At 60.2% G+C, this 23,529-nt stretch overlaps 2 protein-coding genes across 3 annotated transcripts; one reads left to right on the top strand and one right to left on the bottom strand.

Annotated features, from left to right (window-relative positions):
• Positions 1-201: 201 nt before the first annotated feature.
• On the bottom strand, positions 202-5,867 carry CREB3L3 (cAMP responsive element binding protein 3 like 3). 2 transcript variants are annotated; one of them, XM_032712382.1, is made up of 10 exons: positions 5,383-5,866; positions 4,308-4,423; positions 3,970-4,225; positions 3,403-3,518; positions 2,727-2,858; positions 2,535-2,641; positions 2,363-2,431; positions 2,177-2,261; positions 1,564-1,660; positions 202-928 (listed from the first exon to the last, which is right to left on the bottom strand). In XM_032712382.1, the coding sequence occupies exons 1-10, from the start codon at positions 5,609-5,611 to the stop codon at positions 582-584; spliced, it is 1,554 nt and encodes a 517-aa protein (XP_032568273.1). In that variant the 5' UTR covers positions 5,612-5,866; the 3' UTR covers positions 202-581. The 2 variants fall into 2 exon arrangements, with proteins under 2 accessions (XP_032568273.1, XP_032568275.1); XM_032712384.1 differs by having other exon boundaries at positions 233-928; positions 2,727-2,855; positions 5,383-5,867.
• Positions 5,868-7,245: 1,378 nt separating this feature from the next.
• On the top strand, positions 7,246-20,733 carry MAP2K2 (mitogen-activated protein kinase kinase 2). The gene is made up of 11 exons (XM_032712244.1): positions 7,246-7,347; positions 8,530-8,740; positions 10,089-10,235; positions 10,810-10,887; positions 11,297-11,348; positions 11,446-11,570; positions 14,799-15,012; positions 15,724-15,788; positions 16,503-16,564; positions 17,180-17,225; positions 18,339-20,733. Exons 1-11 carry the CDS (start codon positions 7,262-7,264, stop codon positions 18,447-18,449), a joined length of 1,197 nt encoding a protein of 398 aa, XP_032568135.1. The 5' UTR covers positions 7,246-7,261; the 3' UTR covers positions 18,450-20,733.
• The last annotated feature ends 2,796 nt before the right edge of the window (positions 20,734-23,529 follow it).

Genomic DNA, 23,529 nt, shown 5'->3' with positions numbered 1-23,529 from the left:
CTGGTGCTGGCTGGATCCCAGTTGGACACAGGGCTGGGAGCTGTGGGATGTGCCCTGGTGTCCCACTGGGCCTGGCCACATGTCCCATCTCTCCTGGGCCCCTTTGCCTCAAGGGAGTTGGGCTTGAGGTCCCCCTGGCCCAAGGCTCCTTGAAACCTTGTGGATCACCCCCTCTTAAATCAAATCAGGTGGATTTTTTTCCAAAATAACTTGTATTTAGAGATGAAAATAAAAATATAAAAAACCAAAAACCACCAAAACGAACCCAAGAACAAAACCAACCAGTTGCACCACCAGCAAAACCAACCAGCCCAGGGCCCCTCCCGCTCCCTCAGCCCCGTCCTGAGCGACCCCCTCATCCCTTCCACAACTTCCAGTGCACCCAGGGGGCAGGAGCAGCCCCTTCCCTCCCAGTAAGGCCAATGGGAAGCGATCTCCTCTTCCCAGTTCCCAGGCACAAGCAAAGCCGAGCGGGTCCAGCAGCTGGAGGCACGTCCCGGAGGGGTCACCCCGAGGGCTCGTCCCGGAGGGGATGAGGTGCTGTGTCACCCCGTGGCGTCCCCCGTGGTCCCTGGGTGCTGCTAAAGCTCCTCCTCTGGCTCCAGCCCAGCAGAGTGGCCGTGCCCAGCTTTGGACCAGGCCAGGGCTGCCAGGCTCTGGTGCGACGTGGGGCTGTCCCCTGGCACGGCGTCGGTGCCGTCCCCGGCCCCGCGGCTCAGCCCCTCGGGGGCCAGTGCCGCCGTGTCGTTCCCGAGGGACACTTTGTTCCTGAGGGACACTTTGTCCAGGTGTGTGTGGCCACTGAAAGCTTCGTGCAGGGTCTCGGGGGGCTCCGACCACAGGGGCTCCCGGGGCTGCTCGTCCCCGGGCTGGGGCTGGCTGTGAACCACGCGGGAGGCGGCCGCGTTGTGCAGCGACCTGGAGAAAACTGAGCGCCACGGGGCGAGGGTCAGGGCCTGGGCTGGGACCCGAGGGCCTGGCACGGCCCTGGCACTGCCCCAGCACAGCCCAGCACAGCCCCAGTACAGCCTTAGCTCAGCCTCAGCACAGTCCCAGCTGAGACTGGCACTGCCCCAGCACAGCCCAGCTCAGCCCAGCTCAGCCCCAGTACAGCCCCAGCTCAGTCCCAGGACAGCCTGGCACAGCCCCAGCACAGCCCAGCTCAGCCTTGGCACAGCTCTGGCACAGCCCCAGCACAGCCCAGCACAGCCCAGCTCAGTCCCAGCACAGCCTGGTACAACCCCAGTACAGCCCAGCTCAGCCTTGGCACAGCCCCAGCTCAGCCCAACTCAGCACAGCCCAGCTCAGCACAGCCCCAGCTCAGCCCAGCTCAGTCCCAGCACAGCCTGGCACAGCCCCAGTACAGCCCAACTCAGCCTTGGCACAGCCCCAGCTCAGCCCAGCTCAGCACAGCCCCAGCTCAGCTCAGCACAGCCCTGGCACAGCCTCACTACAGCCCAGCTCAGCCTTGTCACAGCCCCAGCTCAGCACAGCCCCAGCTCAGCCCAGCTCAGCCTTGGCACAGCCTGGCATAGCCCAGTACTGCCCCAGCTCAGCCCTCACCTCGCACTGGCCTGAAGTCGCCGTTGGGCTCGGCCTTGCTGGGGGCGAAGGGGCCGACGGAGGGGAAGACGATGAGGGTGAAGGAGAGCAGCAGGACCTGGGGACAGAGGGGACGTCACCACACAGCAGTGGAGGGGGACCAGGGGCTGGGACACAGCTCCCAGGGAGGGGCTGATGGCAGAGCCAGGACTGTGTCCATCCCTCCATCCCTCCTGGTGCATGTGCTCCTGCCAGTGCACTTCCACCCATCCACCCATCCCTGCCTCATCCATCCCTCCCTGCCTCCATCCATCCACCCATTCCTGCCTCCATCCATTCATCCCTGTCTTTCTCCATCCACCCCTTCATCCATCCACCCACCCATCCCCACTCTCCATCCCTCCCTGCCTCCATCCATCCATCCATCTCTCCTTGTGTTCTTCCTTCCCTTCATCCATCCCTCCCTGCTTCCCCCTATCCCTTCATTCACCCATCCCTGTCTCCATCCATCCCTCCAACCCTGGAGCATCTATCCCTCTGCCTTAGCACATGGAGGGACTCCATCTGTCCATCCATCCACCCATGGATGCCCCTTCCCACCCCGAGGATCCCGGGGGGTTGGAGCCCCACTCACCGCCAGGCAGGTTCCCGTCTGCGCCGCCTTGTTGCTCGACTGGACCACGAGGGCCTGGAGCTTCTTCAGCTGCTCCAGGAGGGATCTGGGAACAGGGAGAGCCTGTGAGCCCCCCAGGCCCCTCCAGCAGGTCTGGGAGTGAGGGGGGTGTCCCAACTGCCCCCATCCCACCCTGGGAACACCTACGAGTTCTGCTTCTCCAGGTGCAGGACTTTCCTCTGCAGCTCCTGGTTCTGGGCCGTGCACGCCGACATCCTGGGGGACAGGGAGAAGGGGCTGGGATCAGGGGGACAGCTGGGGGGGCTGGCTGTGCCCCCCGGGGTGCCCCCGTGCCCAGGCTGAGGGGTGGGGTCCGTACCTGCTCTCCAGCCCGTCGATATATTCCTTCTTCTTCTTGCGGCTCTCCTGAGCCGACTGCTTGTTCCGGATCTTCCGCCGGATCTTCTTCAGCACCCGCTCCTCGTACTGGGGGACACGGGGAGGGGGGTCAGGGATGCTGGGGATGGGATCTCCCCCACCCCACACCCTCCCCAGGCCTGCTGGGACCCACCTTGGTGAGGGGCAGCTGCGTGGGCAGGGTCACCCCCTCCTTCGCCAGCAGCTTCTTCTCGTCCTCCGTCAGCACCAGCTCCTGGAAGTGGCCCTGGTTTGGCCGGAGCAGGGAGCCGGGAGCCTGTGGCTGCTGTGGGAACAGGGAATGGTCACCCCAGGGACTGTGGTGGGGACAGGGATGGGGTCGTGGAAGAGGGAGGGACAACCTCTCTCCGTGGTGTGGGAACGGGGACAAGTGTGGGGATGGGGAGGGATGGGAGCAGGAATGGGGGGAATCATGGTCCAGGAAGGGACAAGGGATGGGACCATGGGGTGGGAAAGGGGACAAGTGTGGGGATGGGGAGGGATGGGGGCAGGAATGGGGGGGATCATAGTCCAGGGTGGGACCATGGGGTGGGAAAGGGAACAAGTGTGAGGATGGCGAGGGATGGGAGCAGGAATGGGGGGGATTGTAGCCCAGGAAGGGACAAGGGATGGGACCATGGGGTGGGAATGTGGGGATGTGGAGGGATGGGGCAGAAATGGGGGGGGATTGTGGTCCAGGGACAAGGGATAGGACCCCAGTGTGGGGATGGGAAGGGATAGGGATGGGAATGGAAGGGATCAGTGTCCAGGAGGGGCCAAGGCTGCAGACAGGGACAGGGAGTGCTGGGGACACAGGGACAGGGACTCACGTTGTCAGAGCTGCCCGAGAGCAGCAGGTCCTTGACAGTGAGGGCACAGGTCGGCGGCGGGGAGACCATGGGCAGGTCCTGGCTCTCCTCCAGGAAGAACCCGGGGTGCCACATGTCTGGTGAGGGCACAGCAGGGCTGTGAGCAATCCTGTGTCCCCCTCTGTCCCTGGTGTCCCCCCCCTGGGGGTGACCCTCCCCCTGCCACAGCCCCAGAGCTGAGCTGACTTGCTGCCCAGTCCGTGACCCCGACTTTGCCCCCCCAAACTGTCTCTCTGGTGCTGCTCCAGCTGCCCCCCAACACCCTGTGCTGCTCAGCCCCCCCCAAACCCCTCTCCTCATCCAGCCTCCCCCACCAACACCAGCCTGCCCAGTTCACCCCAGTTCCCAAGCTCTCCCCACTCCCCAGTCCTCCAGACCTCCCAGTTCTCCCCAGTTCCCTCTAGTCCTCCAGCTCCCCTAATTTATTCACAAGCCCCAAGAGACCCCACCTGCCCCACCCCTCTCAGCTCCCCAGTGTCCCCAGTCCCCCCCCAGTCCCTCCAGTGCCCCCAGCCCAGTGTGGCTCACCCAGGTCGATGGAGACCTCGGGCTGCAGGACCCCAGACCCCGCTGGGATGGGCTGAGCCCGGCAGGGGTTGGTGTAGGGGTACAGGACCTCCTGGGGACCCCCGTCACAGCACCTGGGGGGGCTGTCGTGCTGGTCCGAGGGGGGGTCCTCGGAGACCCCGCTGTCACTGGTGGCCGAGGACCAGCTGGGCGAGTCCGACGCCGAGTCCCCGGAGCCCAGGATGGAGCTGAGCAAGTCCTCGCTGTCCTGGACACGCTGTGGGGACACAGCACCCATCACCACAGGGCACTGTCACCCCGGGGTGCCCACGGGAGCCCCCCCAGCCCGGGGGTCTCACCCTGCCCTCGTGCCAGGCTCCCGGCGGCGTTCCCAGCTCCACCCCGCGCAGGATCCCGTCCTGGCGGTCGAAGAGAAGGTCCAGCAGGTCCAGGCTGTCCACGCTGGAGGCCATGGCTGGCAGGTGACACAGCGTCAGGGCCCAGCCCTGGTTGTCCCCCGTGTGTCCCCCCCCCCCCAACCTGCACAAGCTGCACGGGCCTGGGGACACCTCGTGGGGCAGTGGGAGGGAGCAGGGAGAGGGTTTGGGGGTGTCTGTGCACAGATGTGGGCACAGCTGGCAAAGCCCTACATGTGTGGGAGGGAGAGCACAGGGTGTGGGGGCTCTGGGCATGGCAGTGCCCCCCCAGCTCCTTCCAGCTGCTGAAACTCCCAAATTCTCTATTTTTCTCCTGAGAATGACCCAGCCAGGGGCTCCCTGCAGGCACAACCCCCTCAGGTCCCTCGAGGGCAGCCCTGGCCTGGGGGTGACCACTCTGGGAGGGCAGGTTAAGCATTTTGGGTGGGAAGGGGAGGGGAGGAGACTGGGGAGGGGACTCATCCCCAAGGAGGGGATTCAGCCCCAGGGAGGGGATTTGGCCCCAGGGAGGTGACTCAGTCCCTCAGTGCCACCCCAGGCACTGCTCAAGACCCCGGATTCAGAGAGAGCCACCAGGCCAGTTGGCCACTTGCCCACCTGGCCAATCAACCCACTGACAACCCAACTACCCCACCAGCTGACCTACTGACCAACTGGTTGACCAGTCAATCAGTGAGCCCATCAAGAAACAGTCCAAATGGTCAACCTGGTGGCCAAGTGACCAAAGGATGGACTGACCAAATAGCCAACACATTGCCCAATGGACTGACCAGTTAACTCTCTGACTGATTGATCACCCAACCCAACCACCCAACCCACCACCCAACTGCTCTTCCCAACCAATTAACCCCTGACTCAAGTGTCCTCCAAGCCAGGTTTGGGGACAGTGTCATTACTGGGACATCCATCTGGCCCCCCCAGACACGGGGGGGCTTTATTGCACCCTGTCCTTCACCCTCCACCCTGATGGTCCCACGGGACCCGCTGAGGGCCATACCTGGGTGAGATCCCACAGATTGTCCTCTCAACCCTCTCTGAGTGCAGGGCAGCGGGGTGGACACCGAGCCCAGCCTCCTCCTCCTCCTCCTCCTGTGTGATGCCCTGACCCGAGTGGCAAAGTTTAAACTCCAACTGCACAGAAATAACGTCCTGGATTGCGAAATATCCCCGGCCGGGGCCGGCGGGATGTGATGGGAGGGAATGGACCAGTAACTCATTAGCCACATGTTTTTGTGCTCCCTTGCCAAGCAGGGCAGGAGGGGCCGGGGCTGGAGAGCGAAGTCCAGGTGCTATAATTACCCATGAACCTTCACCCACTTTTAGGGACAATTTCCCTTTTTTTTTCAGGCAGGTGTCTCGGCGTTAAATCACATTGGGTGGGCGTTGGGGAAAACATCCGGGGGACAGCAAAACAAACCTTGGGCCCCTCAGCTCCCTGTGGCCAGGGCTGGGCTGGGGCTCTGCTGCCTGAGCCCTCCCTGCCTCAGTTACCCTCAGTGTCCTTCCAGTGCCTGAAGGGGCTCCAGGAGAGCTGGAGAGGGACTTGGGATAAGGGATGGAAAGACAGGACACAGGGAATGGCTTCAAAGTGAAAGAGGGGAAATTTAGATGGGAAGGAATTCTTGGCTGGGAGGGTGGGGAGGCCCTGGCACAGGTTGGGCAGAGAAGCTGTGGCTGCCCCTGGATCCCTGGAAGTGTCCAAGGCCAAGTTGGAGCAACCTGGGATAGTGGAAAGTGTCCCTGCCCATGGCAGGGGGTGGAACTGGATGATCTTTAAGGTCCCTTCCAACCCAAACCATTGCATGACTCCATGATTCCCTCATGGGTGTTTAGGGCTGAACACGGTGAGAGGCCATCAGCACAACAGTGTCACCCGTGTCCCCTCCATGAGCTGTTCCCCCCCAGACCCCCCGGGATCCCCACACCCCCCGGGATCCCCGGACCCCCCGGGATCCCCGGACCCCCCGATCCCGGGCTCCCGGGCGCAGGGAGGGGCCTGCGCTGACTAAGGCTCCGTGTGCCCCAGGCGTGGCACAGGGACAAGGCCGCGGCCCCTTATCGGCCGCCCCACGGCCCCTGACCGACGGGGCAGCGGCTGCTCCCTGGTTTATGGCCCCGCCGGGACCGGGCAAAGGGCGCCCGGGGCTGTGAGGGGTCGCCCCCGTGATGGGTCCCGGAGTCGGGTAGGGAACGGGTTGGAGAGAGGCGAGGCGGCTCCTGTTCGTTGCTGGGTCGCTAATTAGTTTATTAACGCCCCTCACACGGCGGAACCGCCGGTGCCCCCCGGTGCCCGCCGGTCCCTCCCCTCAGGCCGCCATGGCCGCCTCCTCCTTCTGCCGCCGCCTCAGCGAGATCTCGCGAGACTCCATCGCCCTCAGCCCCGCCCCTCCTGGCCCCGCCTCCGCCTTGCCCGTAGTCCTGTCGAGGCTCCGCCCCCTCTACCTAGGTCACGCCCCCGTGGTTCGGTCACGCCCCCCGGAGCACCGGCCACGCCCCCATTGCCCCATCCATGGTCTCGGCCCCGTCCGCGGTCCCTCCCCTGGCCCCGGCCCCCGGGCGCGGCCCCCGGGCGCGGCCCCCGAAGGCCCAGTCTCTCCCCCCCCGAGCCCTTGTTCCCACCCCAATAGTCCCGTTTATGGCCCTGGACCCATCCCGTGGCTCCACCCCGTCCTGTGGCCCCGCCTCCCGGCTCCCCGAGGCCCCGCCCACCGGAGCAGCGCGTCCCCGCCGCGCTCGCCCCGCGCGAGGCCCCTCCCCGATGCCCATCCCTGCCGCTGATAGGCCCCCTGCAGGCCCCGCCCCCCCGGCGCGGCCCCGCCCCCGCGCGCCCCCGCGGCCGGCGCGCCCCCGCGGCCCCAGCGCGGCCCGGCCCGGCCATGCCGGCCAAGAGGAAGCCGGTGCTGCCCGCCCTCAACATCGCCCCCAGCGCCGCCGAGGGGCCCAGCCCCGACGGCTCCGCAGAGTGAGTCAGGGCCGGCAGGGAACGCCCCGGCCGCGGGGGGGGCCGGGCCTGGCAAGCGGAGCGGGCCTGGGGGGGGGGACACTGGGCCTGAGGGGGACGCAGCGCCCTGAGGGGGACACACCGGGACAGGGAGGGGACGGGGACTGGGGGGAGCCGGAGCAGGGCGGGCTGGGGAGACCGCAGCAGAGCGGGCACTAGGCCGGGGGGGCCGGGACAGGGCGGGTACGGGGCCTGTGGGGGGGTGGGACGGGTCTGGGGGCGAGCAGGGAACAGGCTTGGGGGGCTGCGGACAGGTCTGGGGGGCTGGGACGGGCCTGAGGAGGCCTGGGACGGGGTCGGGGGGAACCAGGAAGGCCTGGGGGATTTGGGACAGGCCTGGAGGGGCTGGATGGGCCCAGCCCCAGGAGGGTCTGGGTGAAGGATCAGGGAGCCAGAGCTGAAGGGGTGGGCTGGGGGCAGGCAGGGGTGGGGTGGGCAGGGGGGAGGCTGGGCTGGTCCCTGGGCTTGCTGGGGGTGGGCTGGGGGCTACCTGGGGCCTGGGGTGTGCAGGGAGCAGGCCTGGGGACGCAGGTTGGAGCTGGGATGGGGTCCTGGGGTTTGGGGGAGGGATTTGGGGCATTAATGGGGGCTCAACAGACAGGACATGTGGAGAGGGGACAGCAGAGCCTCGTATCAGAGCACTGGGTGGGAGGGATGGGGTGAGACCCTCCCGTGGGTGAGGGGGGGACAAAGGGGTGGGCAGCAACTGGGAGGAGAGAGCAGCTGGAGCCCTCAGCAGGTGCTGGGGGAGCACAGCCACCCCTTTGTGCTCGGGATTTGGGGCTGGGGGGGCTGCTGGACCCCGTGGAAAGCCCTTCTCGTGTTTCTCAGCGAAACCCAAGCTTGGCTTCCCGGGACAGGGAGCGGTTGCTGTACTGCCTCTTTAAGGATTGAAGGATTTTCCCTACTCCTTGGGCTCTCCCAGAACAGCTGACTGCTCCAAAGCTCCTCTCCAGAGGAGATGTGTGTGTTGGGCAGGGATTGGAGCCGGGCTCTGCCTCTCCCTGGAGCTTTGCTTTAGCCCTGCTGCTCTGCCAGGGGGCTCAGGGCGTGTCAGGGGATGGTTTTTAAGGCATTTCCCCTAAAAAAATGAAACTTTTCCCTGTTGCTGAGCGTGCTCCCATCTCCTCCTCCTCTCCTCAGGGCGAACCTGGTGGACCTGCAGAAGAAGCTGGAGGAGCTGGAGCTGGATGAGCAGCAGAAGAAGCGCCTGGAAGCTTTCCTCACCCAGAAAGCCAAAGTGGGAGAGCTCAAGGACGATGACTTCGAGAGGATCTCCGAGCTGGGGGCTGGAAACGGCGGCGTGGTCACCAAAGTGCAGCACAAACCCTCAGGGCTCATCATGGCACGGAAGGTAACGAGGGGCTGGGCAGTGTCTGGGGCCTCTCCCTGGCTCTGGGAGGGCTGGTTTTGGTTGGATTCTCCCTGTTTTGGTTGGATTCTCCCTGTTTTGGTTGGATTCTCCCTGTTTGCACCCTCACCTGGGTCAGGAGCACGGTCCTGGCAACCTCCAGACGGGTTTTACATGGGTCCTGTCTCCGAGTCCTCCTTTGGGAGAGGACTTTGATGGATAAACTGGCCAGAAGCAGTTGGAAGGAGATCCCTTGAGGGTTGTGGCTGAGGAGGGCTGGAAGTGGCAGAGGGAGGGATGGCTTTGAGATACACATTCCTCACCCCTCACCACCAACTTAACAGATCCCAAAGGTCATTCCAAGCAGTGACTGATTCCTCTCAGGCTTGGATTCATGGGGAGCATCTTCTACTGCAGTAGAAAATCAGAAGATGCTTCATGTGCCTGTTGGAAGAGGCTCGGCAGGAGCAGCACAACTGCTCCAGAGCCTCTGCTCCCTCCTGCTGTTGGGATCATGGAATCAGAACATGATTTGGGTTGGAAGGGACCTTAAAGCTCACCCAGTTCCACCCCCCTGCCATGGGCAGGGACACCTCCCACCAGACCAGGGGGTTTTCCTCCCCACAGCCGCGTTAACAGACCTCAGAAGCGGCCGCTCGTTCTCGTGCTGAACCTTCACGGGGTTGGTTTGGTTTTTTTTTTTTTCTTTTTTCCTGTGGTTTCCTTGATCTCAGAGCACCTTCTTACAACACCTACCTACAAGAGCTTGTGAAAATGGTCCTGTGTGTGCTGAGTCAGAGCTGCTGAGATCAAACCTGTGACTCGTCTTTCCGCTCCCGTCCGGCGCAATCCCGGCGCGGTCGTGGCCTTCCCTCGCTGACAAGGGAGCACAGGGCTCTCCCTCTGCCTTCATCATGGAATCACAGCCTGCCTTGGGTTGGAAGGCACCTTAAAGATTGTTTCATTCCACCACCTGCCACGGGCAGGGACATTTCCACTCTCCCAGGTTGCTCCAACCTGGCCTTGGACACCTCCAGGGATGAGGCAGCCACAGCTTCTCTGGGAAATCCATCCCAGCCCCTCCCCACCCTCCCAGGGTGGAATTCCTTCCCAATATCCCACCTAACCCTGCCCTCTGCCAAGTCGTTTGAAGTCATTCCCCTTTGAGCTGTCACTTTATCCTCAATATTAACCTGCAGGTGGGATAAATTCTGTTCCAAAGCAGAGCTTCCCTTGATTTTACTTCTCCCCAGCACCCAGGACTTGCTCGCACGCTTCCCGTGAGTTGTCCTTTTTTTTTTTTCCCAGGTGTTCCACCCTGACTCCCTGCCTGTTTTTTCTTTCTTGGCAGCTGATTCACCTGGAAATCAAACCTGCCATCAGGAACCAGATCATCAGGGAGCTGCAGGTGCTGCACGAGTGTAACTCCCCCTACATCGTGGGGTTCTACGGGGCCTTCTACAGCGACGGGGAGATCTCCATCTGCATGGAGCACATGGTGAGAGCAGCTCCTCCCCTTTTATCCTTCCAAATTCCATCTCCCCTGCCAGCTTGGGGCACTGGCAGCTGTGCTGGCTCCTTGCTCTGCTCCTGGTGGGAGCCACAAACTTCTGCTCAGGCCTCGAATCGAGGGAGAGAGAGAGAGAGAGAGAGAGAGAGAGAGAGAGAGAGAGAGAGAGAGAGCGCGACTTTTGGGGAAGAGGAAGCAGAGGTTTGGGGGTTGGCCAAACGGAAATGTTGCCAACCCACCGCCCTCCAGAGCCTGCTGAGAAGCTCAGTGAGCACATTCTGCTGTTCCTGGTGGCAAATAACACTGTTTCTCCTCCAAATCAGCACCAGCAGCATCACCCCTGCGTTTCCACACAAAGAACCAACGGAGCTGGTAGAAAACCAGCATTAAAAATGGGTTTCAGTGATAAAGTCGGGCTCAGATCAGCAGAAATCTCTCAAAGGAGATTGCAGAAATCTCTCAGTGCTGAGGATGCTCTGTGCTGCTTATCCACCACTGCACAGCTCTTGTTTTCCTGCTGGGGATTGGCCTGTGGGTCATTCCCAACGTTCTCCCATTTTAGGATGGCGGCTCTTTGGATCAGGTGTTGAAAGAAGCCAAAAGAATTCCCGAGGAAATCTTGGGCAAAGTCAGTATAGCGGTGAGTTGTGGTGGCTCCTGAGGCCTCCAGGGAGGATTTCCTGGGAATGATGGGTTTGCCTGGAGAAGCTTTTTGCATTTCCCCACATGCACTTCCCAGTCCTGACCTGGGGCAAGAGGCCAGTGTGTGTGTGCCAGAGGGGAGGGCAAAGCATATTCCCAGGCACTTTTCCCAGCTCCAAACCTTTTGGGTTCCTCTGGGTGGTGTTGGATTCTCCTCAAGAGGGGGTCAGGAGAAGCTTTTTTGGGTGGTTAAGCCAAGCTCTGGGCTGGGCTCTGTGGGATAAACTGCAAAGCCTGAAACCTGTGTGCACCACGGGGCAGTTTCCTCACCCTGCAGCGTGTCCTGAGGGAGGGAAAGCTCTTCCCTTCCCAGCTCTGATCTCATCCAGCCTCTGGATTCCTCCCAGGTTTTACGAGGCTTGGCGTATCTGCGGGAGAAGCACCAGATCATGCACAGAGGTGAGAGGAGAGGAACCTAAAAATAGCTGCCCTGCAAGTGCAGGAGCCCCGGGGGTGTCACCCCGTTCACTCTGCCCTCCCTGGCACCTCTTCCCAGATGTGAAGCCTTCCAACATCCTGGTGAATTCCCGAGGGGAGATCAAGCTGTGTGATTTCGGGGTCAGTGGGCAGCTCATCGACTCCATGGCCAACTCCTTTGTGGGAACTCGGTCCTACATGTCTGTAAGTTCCTCTCAGATGGGTTTTTTTGGGGGCCATTTGGGTTCAACAGCCATTTGGGGATGGTTTGCTCGTGGCTTCGCTCTGTGTTTCCACCTTGGTTTGTTTTGGGATGAGCCCAGGCCTTTGGAAGTGGGAGAAGCAGAGACCTCCTCATCCCCTCAAGAGGACTTGGTGGCCTCTCAGCTCCAGCCTGTGCTCCCCAAGCACGTGGAGATGCAGAGACTTGCAAGGAAAGACATTTCAGATCCTACAAATTCCAGGCATGGGGCAGCCACAGCTTCTCTGGGAAATCCATCCCAGTCCCTCCCCACCCTCACAGCCTGGAATTCCTTCCCAGTATCCCATCTATCCCTGCCCTCTGGCAGTGGGAAGCCATTCCCTGTGTCCTGTCCCTCCCTGTTTTATTTTAGTGCGTTTTTGGGGGTTCAAAAAAATCCCTTTCTGCGTGCAAAGCTCTGTCCAAAAACTGGTGCTGATCCACCCACCTCCTCTGGGGGTAAACAGGGGTAAAACCACTTCAGTGCAGCTGGGATTTGGTGCAGGCTGATGGGAAATTAAAGCCAAACTGGAGCCAACCAGTGAGAGTGAATCCAGAATGGATTGGGCTGGAAGGGACCTTAAAGCCCATCCAGTGCCACCCCCTGCCATGGGCAGGGACACCTCCCACTGGAGCAGGTTGTTCCAAGCCCTGTCCAACCTGGCCTTGAAGAATTCCTATAACAGAGCACCTGCAAGAAGAAAATTGGTGCCCAAAATTCAGGGGGTGGGTGGGGGTGTTGGGGCAGGCCCCACACTGCACTTGAGCGCTCAGCTCTGAGCTGCTCTCGTATTTTGGGAATGGTTAGTCAAGTCCAGTTATAGTTAGACTGGGGGCTATTTAAAAATAAGATCCCCTTTGCACCCAGGCACTGGCTCCAAGCTGCCTCGGAGCTGCCAGTGGGGATGACTTGCAGGGATGGATTTATTTTTAATTTATTTTTTTTCCCTCTCTCGACGGTAAGAGCCTCGTGTGGATTTTCTGCCTCCTGGGCGTGAAACAGGGATGAGCAGGAAAATAAATTTTTGTTAACCAATTAGATTTCAGCACGCAGAAAGATTCCTGCTGTGTGTTCCACGTTCCCAAATATCAGCAGCTGTGAATGCTGCTGGGCTGGAGCTGTGGATGAGGTGCTACAAGTGCTTTGTGTCTGCACATGATGCTTCTTTTCCATCCTCTTTGCCCGTGACCCTTTTGGGACTGCCCTTTCCCTGGAAGGGTGGAGACTTGGAATGGAGAGACCGTTGGGATATCACAGAATCAAGGAGTGGTTTGGGTTGGAAGGGACTTTAAAGCCCATCCAGTCCCACCCCCTGCTGTGGGCAAGGACACCTCCCACTATCCCGGGTTGCTCCAACTTGGCCTTGGACACTTCCAGGGATGGGGCAGCCACAGCTTCTCTGGGAAATCCATCCCAGTCCCTCCCCACCCTCACAGGGAGGAATTCCTTCCCAATATCCCACCTAACCCTGCTCTCTGGCAGTGGGAAGCCATTCCCCCTTGTCCTGTCCCTCCATCCCTTGTCCCAAGTCCCTGTCCAGCTCTCTTGGAGCCCCTTTAGGCCCTGGAAGTATGAGTCTCATCCATTTAATTCCAGCACAGGATATTTTTGACCCTGAGTGCTGATATTCCATGTCAATGATTGTTCCTGTGCTCTGTGTGTTGATATTCCAAGTCAGTGGATATTCCTGTGCTCTCTGTGTGTCGATATTCCATGGCAGTGGATGTTCCTCTGTCAATATTCCATGGCAGTGGATGTTCCTCTGTCAATATTCCATGGCAGTGGATGTTCCTCTGTCAATATTCCATGGCAGTGGATGTTCCTCTGTCAATATTCCATGGCAGTGGATGTTCCTGTGCTCTCTGTGTCAATATTCCATGGCAGTGGATGTTCCTGTGCTCTCTGTGTTGATATTCCAAGTCAGTGGGTATTCCTGTGCTCTGTGTTGATATTCCAAGTCAATGGATATTCCTGTGCTCTGTGTGACTATTCCATATCAGTGGATGTCCCCATGCTCTCTGTGACTATTCCAAGCCAGTGGATGTCCCCGTGCTCTCTGTGTGTGACTATTCCATGTCAGTGGATGTCCCTGTGCTTTCTGTGTCGATATTCCAAGTCAGTGGATATTCCTGTGCTCTCTGTGTCAATATTCCATGTCAGTGGATATTCCTGTGCTGTGTATGACTGTTCCAAGTCAGTGGATGTCCCCATGCTCTCTGTGTTGATATTCCAAGTCAGTGGCTATTCCCATGCTCTATGTGTGACTCTCCCAAGCCCGTGGCCATTCCTCCCTCAGCATTCCCAGCCCGCTGATGTTCCTGTGCTCTGTGTGTTGATATTCCATGTCAGTGGATGTCCCTATGCTCTCTGTGTCAATATTCCATATCAGTAGATGTCCCCATGCTCTCTGTGACTATTCCAAGTCAGTGGATGTCCCCATGCTCTCTGTGTGTGACTATTTCATGTCAGTGGATGTCCCTGTGCTTTCTGTGTCGATATTCCAAGCCAATGGATGTTCCTGTGCTCTTTGTGTCGATATTCCAAGCCAATGGATGTCCCCATGCTCTCTGTGTCAATATTCCATGTCAGTGGATGTCCCCATGCTCTCTGTTTGACTATTCCAAGTCAGTGGCTATTCCCATGCTCTGTGTGTGACTCTCCCAAGCCTGTGGCCGCTCCTCCCTCGGCATTCCCAGCCCACTGACATTCCCGTGCTCTGTGTGACTATTCCATGTCAGTGGATGTCCCCATGCTCTCTATGTCAATATTCCATATCAGTGGATGTCCCCATGCTCTCTGTGACTATTCCATGTCCGTGGATGTCCCCATGCTCTCTGTTTGACTATTCCAAGTCAGTGGATGTCCCCATGCTCTCTGTGTTGATATTCCATGTCAGTGGCTATTCCCATGCTCTGTGTGTGACTCTCCCAAGCCCGTGGCCGCTCCTCCCTCGGCGTTCCCAGCCCGCTGATGTTCCTGTGCTCTGTGTGTTGATATTCCATGGCAGTGGATGTCCCCATGCTCTCTGTGTCAATATTCCATGTCAGTGGATGTCCCCATGCTCTCTGTTTGACTATTCCAAGTCAGTGGCTATTCCCATGCTCTGTGTGTGACTCTCCCAAGCCCGTGGCCGCTCCTCCCTCGGCGTTCCCAGCCCGCTGACCTCGTTCCCGTTGCTCTTCCCTTGCAGCCCGAGCGCTTGCAGGGCACTCACTACTCGGTGCAGTCGGACATCTGGAGCATGGGGCTGTCCCTGGTGGAGCTGTCGATCGGAAGGTACCCAATCCCCCCGCCAGACTCCAAGGAACTGGAAGCAATATTTGGCCGTCCTGTGGTGGACGGGGCGGAGGGAGAGTCCCACAGCGTCTCGCCGCGGGCCAGGCCCCCAGGACGCCCCGTCAGTGGTAGGGGCTGTGGTGTGACTGCAACCAACACCTCACGTGTGGGGGAACGAGGGGCTGGGGGCTGGGAGAGCCTCAGGAGGAGGAGGAGGAGGAGGAGGCCGTGCCGGGAAAGGAGTGGCTTTTTTAGGGAAGCCGCCTCGATGCTCCGACCGCGGAGGTTTGGAACTGCCGGGCGAGGCAGGCGGGATCCGGGCGTGCGTGGGGAGGTGGAGGTGGCATCCCAAATCCGGCCTTTGGGCCCCTGCTGTGTCCCCCGTGCTGGGAATGGTGCAGGCTGTTGGAATGTGACCCACTTGGAGGGGCGCTGCCACACCCCCCGGTGCTCCCCCGACAAGTTCCTTTCAAGCCCGAGGCGGTTTTTTGGGAAGAGCTTTGCCGGGAGCTCTCGCGGGAGCACCCAAAAGGGCACCAGGGTTCCGAGGAGGCTCTGCTGGAGCCACTCCCTTGGAAGCAGAAGGCACCATCAGCAGCAGATGGTGCTCTCCAAGTGCTCCGAGCTAGGAAATAAATCTGGGCTGTGCAGGCCTGGTGAAAGAAACCCGAAATTTCGGAATGTGGTTGGTTTTCTCTTTAACCACAAGTCGGTTCCCCGGTGAGTCGCCTCTGCCTCTCCCAGCAGGAGTCCCACAGGCACGGTCTGCACACAAAATCAAGTCTTTTGCTGTCCCCAAACAGTCCCTGACCACTGTTTTTGTCACCTTCCCCATGCAGGCCACGGGATGGACAGTCGGCCTGCCATGGCCATCTTTGAACTGCTGGATTATATAGTTAATGAGGTGGGTGTTTGTTTTCCACGGGCATTCCAGAGGTGCCAGAGTGATGTGTCCACTCTGCTGAGTCAGGGTGGGCTCAGAAGTGTTTGTTAGTCGTGGAATCCCGGGTTGGTTCGGGTTGGAAGGAGCTTAAAGCTCATCCAGTGCCACCCCCTGGATGGCAGGGACACCTTCCACTCTCCCAGGTTGCTCCAACCTGGCTTGAACACTTCCAGGGATGGGACAGCCACAGCTTCTCTGGGAAATCCATCCCAGCCCCTCACCACCCTCCCAGGGAGGAATTCCTTCCCAGTATCCCACCCAACCCTGCCCTCCCTCAGCTTAAGGCCCTTCCCCCTTGTCCTGTCAGACTCGTGAGGGTGGAAGGAGCAGTTTCCCCTTCCAAGGGGATGGGAGTTGACCCCAATTATCATTTCTGGGCTGTTTCATCAGCCCAAGGCGGTGCCAGAGCTGGGATTTGTGAGGCTGGAGAGGGAATTGAGGTGCTTGGATTTTGATTTCCCAGCTCTGGCTGGGTCCCCCAGCTGCAGGGTGAGCTGGAGCAGCAGGGTGAGGAATGGCAAGGAGCCATGTCCTGGTTGGAAAAGCAGTGAGGATGAGGAGGATGAGGATGGCTGTAGAGCGCTGAGCTCGCTGGGACTGCAGGTGACCCTGGGTTTTTTGGCACATTAACACCACAGTGATGCAGGAAAGAAACCCTTCTCCTTCTCTCCACAGCCACCTCCCAAGCTGCCAAGTGGAGTTTTCACGCAAGATTTCCAGGAGTTTGTAAATAAATGGTAAGGATTTCATCTCCTGGCTGGAGGGGGAGGCCTGTCCGTGCTCCCTGACAGCCCTGCAAGCTGCTGCTCCACCCGAGGTGCTCAGCAGGGCTCTGGTGATCCCTCCCTGCCTTCTCTGCAGTGCTGTGCTGGCAACTCCAGCCTCGGGAAGGCTTGGAATAAAAGCAGTTTATCTGGGGGGATGCTGAGCAGGATCCCAACTCCTTCTAAATCTGGCAAGGGGGGGGGGATGGTGGAGCAGATTCCCGGGGCTGAGTCACCCCGGAGGCACCAGGAACACACCAGCCCTTCTGGTGGGGTGGGGGGACACCTGAAGGTGCTGCCACAGCTCCCATTAAACCAGGGATTGGATGTTACAAGGATCACTACTAATTCCTGCCAGGCTTTAGGGCCTTTTCTCCCTTTGCAGGGTGCAGTTTATCCCCATGGAAGACACGGATCCCTGGGCTCTCACTGGGAGCTGGGCTGGTGGGGATGGAGCCAGGGAAGGAGCCAGGAGGCCCAGTGGCTTTGGGGGAAGCTGGAGACCTCTCTCTATCCAGCCTGATAACCACTTTTCCCCCCGGGGAATGTCTCACATTGATTTTTACTCTCTTGTTCTTCTCATTTCAGCTTAATTAAGAACCCGGCGGAACGGGCAGATCTGAAGATGCTGATGGTGAGTGAGGGGGGAGAGAGAATTTTCTACCAGCTCTGCCAACTGCTGCCCCTTCCCTCTGAGGAGCCTCTTGCTCCAAAGGCTGGAAAGTCCCAGGGCTGAGCTTTAGGATGAGCCAAATGGAGGCAGGGAAGAGGGAGTGACTCACCCACCTTTGGTTCAAAGGCGCTGATGGTATCGGGGAGCCACCCGCCTGTCCGGTGTCTGCTGAGGTGCCTGAGCCAAACCTGGCTCCTCACCCGGGCAGGTGGATGTGAGTGAGGGCTGAACCCGAGCTGGAAATGTGTGCTCACATCCCAGGAATCCATCCATGTCCTGGGCTCATCCCACAGCCGGGTGAAGGAGGGGATTCTGGCCCCTCTGCCCAGCTCGGGTGAGACCCCTCCTGCAGAGCTTCCTCCAGCTCTGGGGCAGCAGCATCCAAAGGATGTGGAGCTGCTGGAATAAGTCCAGAGGAGGCCACAAAGATGCTCCAAGGGCTGGAGCCCCTCTGCTCTGGAGCCAGGCTGGGAGAGCGGGGGGGGGGTTCACCTGGAGAAGAGAAGGATCCAGGGAGACCTGAGAGCCCCTTCCAGGGCCTAAAGGGGCTCCAGGAGAGCTGGAGAGGGACCTGGGACAAGGGATGGAGGGACAGGACGCAGGGAATGGCTTCAAAGTGAAAGAGGGGAAATTTAGATGGGATATTGGGAAGGAATTCCTCCCTGGGAGGGTGGGGAGGCCCTGGCACAGGTTGGGCAGAGAAGCTGTGGCTGCCCCATCCCTGGAAGTGTCCAAGGCCAAGTTGGAGAAGAGAAGGCTCCAGGGAGAGCTTGGAGCCCCTTTCAAGGCCTAAAGGGGCTCCAGGAGAGCTGGAGAGGGACTTGGGGTGACAGGCCAAGGGGAATGGCTTCCCACTGCCAGAGGGTGGGGCTAGATGGGATACTGGGAAGAAATCCCTCCCTGTGAGGATGCTGAGACCCTGACACAGGACTGCACCAGCACCTTCTCCCCTCTCCAGGGTGTATCCCATATCCCACAGCACAAGAGCTTTGCTTTGGGAGCCGGGGAGGGTTCTCCTAACCCTGTTTTTGTTGGTTTTTTTTATTTTTTTTTTTGTCTCCCCTGTGCTCGCAGAGTCACACCTTCATCAAGCGCTCCGAGGTGGAGGAGGTGGATTTCGCGGGCTGGCTCTGCCGAACGCTGCGGCTGAACCAGCCCAGCACACCCACCCGCGCTGCCGTGTGAGCCCCGCTGGCACCGCAGCTGCCTCTGGCACCACCTCCTCTCCTTCCCTCCGCCACAGAACTGCCCTCCTTCCTCCTCCTCCTCCTCCTTCTCCTCCTCCTTTCCCAGCCCTCCTCCCCCCCGACTCCCAGCAGCCAAAGCACCGACCCCTCGGAAGCGTCTTCTCATCGTCCGACCCCCCCCTCCCTCCCCGGCCCGAGCGGGGTTGGTTTCTTTTGATGTGTGTGTTAAAGGGAGGGGGTGGTGTTTTCCAGGCCTCTGCTCCGGCTCTGGAGCTCCTGACACTTTGGGAATTGTGGTGCTGCTTGTGTTGATTTTTTTTTTTTTTGTTGGTTGGTTTTTTTTTTCTTTAATTTGTTGGGTTTGTTTTTTTTTTTGGCGTCGTGTTCGGTTGAAAACGAGAAGGTAACAGGGGGTGGGGAGGTGTGTGGGGGCTGTGGGAGGTGGTGGCAGGGGATGGGGAGGGTGATGCTTCCCCTCCTCCCTGCTTTTCGCTCCCGGGGTGGAGAATCAGCGGGATCAGGAACGGAGAAACCCTGTCTGGGGTGGCCCAAAACGGTGTCACTGCCCTGCCTGGGGACAGGGGGTGGTCTTGGGGGGGTGATTTATGGAGGAGACACAGCACTGGGCTCCTCCTGCCCCTCAGAGCAAAGACTTGTGCTTTTTTTGGTTTAGTTTTTTTTCTTTTATTTTCTTTCCTGGTTTTCCTTTTAAACGGTTGTTTCCAAGCCTGGTCTTGTCACGTGCTTGGATGTCCAGGGAAGGGGCCGGATCCATCGGAGTCCGAGGGAATCAGGTGGGAGCTGGGGGTGGGCAAATCCCCACAGGGTCGTGGCTCCCACTTTTCAGTGTCAAGATGAGGGGAGAGCGTGGATTTTCCTTCCTTTCCTTACCTTCCAGCCCGAAAAGTGGGAGCAGAGCCTGGTTGTTTCACCCTGGCCGTGCCCAGGATTTGGGGTCCCTCTCCTGACCCCGCCATTCCCAGGGCACAGGGAAGGGTGAGACCCTGGTTTTCCACCTCTCCAGCTGCCTCTCCCCCATCCCACGGGTGGCCTCATCCCTTGTGGAATGTGGCAGAGCTCCAGGATTGCCTGTTGGAGCCCCCCCTGGAGCCCCTCTGGGCCAGTGTGGGGATGAACCCACCCAGCCAGACCTGCGTTATCCCGAGTCCAGAGGGTTTTCCAAAGGGCTGGAATGGTCCCTCCCATCATGGACCTTGCAGACCCTCAGGTCCCCTCATTTCCCTCCGTGTGTATTTTGGGGTGAGTCGCTCCCCTGCTCCCCCCACCCAGGGCTCTGTGACCCCCCCCAAGCCTCCCCTGAGGATTTTGGATTTTTTTTTGGGGGGGGGAGCATTTTCCTTCTTTTTTTTGGCTGTTTTTTCACCCAGTCAGGCTGGCAGGTGCCAATCCCCTCTGCCTCTGCTCAGCCCCCCCCCCCAAAAATGAAGTGCCAGGGCTTGGGAACCCCAAACCCTTCCTGTACCTTTTCCTTCCCTGTTTTCCAGCGCTGGACGAAGGCATTGCCCTGCTCAGGGCAAAGCTGGGGGGAGGATACCCCGAATTTTTGGGGGGAATACCCCAGATTTGGGAGGGATACCCCAGTTTTGGGGGGGGCACACCCCTAATTTGGGGGGTTCTGTGCTTGCTGGCTCAGCTCACGCCCGGACAAGTCACTCCGGAGCTCCAGGGTGCTCAATGTGATGGATTTTTTTTTTTGCCTCTTATTTTCTGTGGGAAGTGGGGAAGAGGAGAGTTCCTAAAGATTGGGGCTATTTTCCATAGGTTTTGGTGCTGGGTTTTGGAGGAGGAAGAGGAGGAAAAGGGGGAGGAGAGTTTGGATCGAGCGGTTTGTTGGTGCAATTAATTTTTTTTTTTAAACTCGATATTTTCATCATTTTGGGGGGGGGGGGGAGGAGGGGAAATAATAAATAAACGGCACTTTACATTTCCAGGCGTTTTCTCTCCTTGGTTGTGCCCTAAGTGCCTGGAATTCCAGCCGGGAATGATGTCACTGACGGGGTTTGGGGAACGCTGGGATGCAGCAGCAGCTCTTCCCACGCTGTCCATCGGCTGCCTCCAGCGGAAACAGGAGATACTGGAATTATCTTGGCACAGAGGCAGCCCTGGATGGGATGGATGTGGAATCCCAGCACCTAAATCCCGCCCCAAGGGAGTCGGGATGGGCTTGGGAATCCTTTGGGAGGGGGGGAAACATTTGTGGGTCTTCAATATTTGGGGTGAGCAGGAGCGGGGAGAGGCCGAGCTGGGCTCTGCTGGGAGATCAGAATTAGCCCAAAAGTTGGAAAATAAGTTGATTTTTGCGAAGTTTTTGTGCTGTGAGTGGTGCTGGAGCTCAGGGGGTGACACTGGGCACCTGCCACAGTGCCATCCCTGATGCCAGGCTCCTGTGGTGGCACTTTGGGGGGTCCTGTGGCGGCACTTTGGGGGTCCCTGTGATGTGGCACCCGATGCCAGGCTCCTGCAGTGACATTTTTGGGGGTCCAGTGGTGCCACCCCTGATGCCAAGGCTCCTGCAGTGACACTTCTTGGGGTCCCATGGTGCAGTCCCTGATGCCAGGCTCCTGGGGTGGCACTTTGGGGGGTCCTGTGGTGGCACTTTTGGGGTCCCTGTGATGTGGCACCTGATGCCAGGCTCCTGCAGTGACACTTTTTGGGGTCCCCTTTTGCCATCCCTGATGCCAAGGCTCCTGCAGTGGCACTTTAGGGGGTCCCATGATGGCACTTTGGGGGTCCCTGTGATGTGGCACCCCATGCCAGGCTCCTGCAGTGACACTTTTTAGGGTCCCATTTTGCCATCCCTGATGCCAGGCTCCTGGGGTGGCACTTTGGGGGGTCCTGTGGTGGCACTTTTGGGGTCCCTGTGATGTGGCACCTTATACCAGGCTCCTGCATTGACATTTTTGGGGGTCCAGTGGTGCCACCCCTGATGCCAAGGCTCCTGCAGTGACACTTTTTGGGGTCCCCTTTTGCCATCCCTGATGCCAAGGCTCCTGCAGTGACACTTTTTGGGGTCCCTTGGTGCAGTCCCTGATGCCAGGCTCCTGTGGTGGCACTTTAGGGGGTCCCATGGTGGCACTTTTGGGGTCCCTGTGGTGTGGTACCCGATGCCAGGCTCCTGCAGTGACACTTTCTGGCTCCTGTGGTGGCACTCTGGGTGTCCCTTTGGGGTGGTACCCGCTGCCAGGCTCCTGTGGTGGCACTTTGGGGGTCCCATGGTGGCAACTTGGGGGTCCCTGTGGTGTGGTACCCGATGCCAGGCTCTTTCTGGGACAGTTTTGGGGGGTCCCATGATGTCCCTGACCCCAGGCTCCTGCGGTGCCACTTTTAGGGGCACCTCCTTTGGCTTCTCTGGCTGTTTTGGGGTCCCTGAGGGTCTGGGGTGTCCTGCACCCATGGGAGGTTTGGGATCACAGTGGGGGGGTCCCATGGGGGTCCCCAGGGTGGGTTTGAGCACAACCCCTGCAACCCAGCACCATTTTGTGGGCGCAGGGAGGAACAAGGGCTGGAAAAAGGGGCCCCCCAAACCCCGCTCCCTTTGTGGGGCAGGATGGGGGGGGGGGGGTGTTTTAGGGTCTTCCCCCCGCCCCCAGACACACAGGGGGGATTTATATCTTTGCTGCAGCTGGTTTTGGGGTGCCCCCAGTGCCAGGGGAGGGGGTGGGGGGGGTCACTTGGGCTCGACATTTTAGGGGGGGCCCCCTGGGCGTGCCCCCGGGAGCGCCGGGGGAAAGCGAAAGCGCTCGGGGTGGCTGTGACGTAGGGCAGGGCCCAACCCCGGGGGTGCAGCCCCCCCCCAAAAAAAACCCCTCCCGGTGCCCCCCCCGACACACCCAGGGATCCCTCGACCCCCCCTTCCCCGTCCTGCCTCGGTTTCCCCACCCCCACAATGGGGTTAATGCCACAAAACGCCCCTAAAATCCCTTCCCCCCCCCCCCCTCCCGCGGGGGGCTGGGGGAGGGGTGGGGAGCTGAGCCGGGGGTTATTTAAGGCAAAAAAGGGGAGAAAAGGGAAAATCCCGCGGGGGGGAGTGAGGCCCCCTGGAACCGGTGGGGGGGGGGGCTGTGGAACGAAGCTTTTGCTTTTCTTTCTTTCTTTTCTCTTCCTTGAATTACTTAAGAAAAAAAAGCGATGATTGAGCCAAAAGCCACCCCAAAATCTCGCCGTGGGGTGTGTGTGTCCCCCCCCCGCCCCCACGCGGTGTTCCACGTGGGAACACGCGGGTTTTAGGGATAGGTTCCCTCTGGAGCGGGGATGGTGGGAATGGGGGACGCTGTGGTTGTGTCCCCGTGTCCCCCCCAGCCCGGGGCGGGCCCGGAGCCGGTGGCTCCGGCGGGATTGTCCCTGTCCTTGCCAGGCTGGCTGCCAGCCCACCGGTGACCTTGGGCTCCGTGTCCCCTTCCCAGCGTGGGGGGGGGAGGGCTGGGAATTCGGTGGGAATCTCAGGGATACTGGGGGGGAGTAAAGGGAGGGGTGACACGGGGTGATGGGGGGGGCTGGGGACACGTGGCGGGGCCGAGGGGGTGACACGGGTGGGTTTGGGGGCGTGGGGAGGTGACACAGGGGGGTGACATGAGGAGGGGAGGGGGCGGGGGGAGCGCCTTGTGGGGTGACACGGGTGGGGCTGGGGGTGTGGGGGGTGACACGGGTGGGGCTGGGGCTGTGGGGAGGGTCCCGGGGGGGTGACACGGGGTGAGGGGGACACGGGTGGGTCTGGGGGTGCGGGGAGGTACCTGATGGGGTGACGTGGGTTGGGGGTGACACGGGTGGGTCTGGGGGTGTGGGGGGTGACACGGGTGGGTCTGGGGTGTGGGGAGGTACCTAATGGGGTGACATGGGTTGGGGGTGACACGGGTGGGGCTGGGGTACGGGGAGTGACACGGGTGGGTTTGGGGGTGCAGGGAGGTACCTGATGGGGTGATGTGGGTTGGAGGTGACACGGGTGGGTCTGGGGGTGTGGGGGTGACACGGGTGGGTCTGGGGGTGTGGGGGGTGACACGGGTGGGTCTGGGGGTGTGGGGAGGGTCCCAGGGGGTGACACGTGGTGGGGGTGGGTTTGG

Source organism: Chiroxiphia lanceolata, chromosome 27 (genome assembly GCF_009829145.1).
Source record: "Chiroxiphia lanceolata isolate bChiLan1 chromosome 27, bChiLan1.pri, whole genome shotgun sequence".
In the NCBI taxonomy this organism is placed as follows: Eukaryota; Metazoa; Chordata; class Aves; order Passeriformes; family Pipridae; genus Chiroxiphia; species Chiroxiphia lanceolata.
The sequence above is the reverse complement of the archived record's forward strand: the minus strand, read 5'-3'. Positions and strand labels throughout refer to the sequence as shown.

Bases quoted from the DNA above. Each gene is read 5' to 3' on its own strand.
- CREB3L3 (XM_032712382.1), bottom strand. From the start codon at position 5,611: ATGTGGCTAATGAGTTACTGGTCCATTCCCTCCCATCACATCCCGCCG. The intron at 2,859-3,402 runs GTGAGTCCCTGT...CTGTTCCCACAG, and splicing joins TCTCGGGCAGCTCTGACAAC to CAGCCACAGGCTCCCGGCTC. The intron at 929-1,563 runs GTGAGGGCTGAG...CGTGGCGCTCAG, and splicing joins CGACTTCAGGCCAGTGCGAG to TTTTCTCCAGGTCGCTGCAC.
- MAP2K2 (XM_032712244.1), top strand. From the start codon at position 7,262: ATGCCGGCCAAGAGGAAGCCGGTGCTGCCCGCCCTCAACATCGCCCCC. The intron at 10,888-11,296 runs GTGAGTTGTGGT...GATTCCTCCCAG, and splicing joins TGGGCAAAGTCAGTATAGCG to GTTTTACGAGGCTTGGCGTA. The intron at 11,571-14,798 runs GTAAGTTCCTCT...CTTCCCTTGCAG, and splicing joins GAACTCGGTCCTACATGTCT to CCCGAGCGCTTGCAGGGCAC.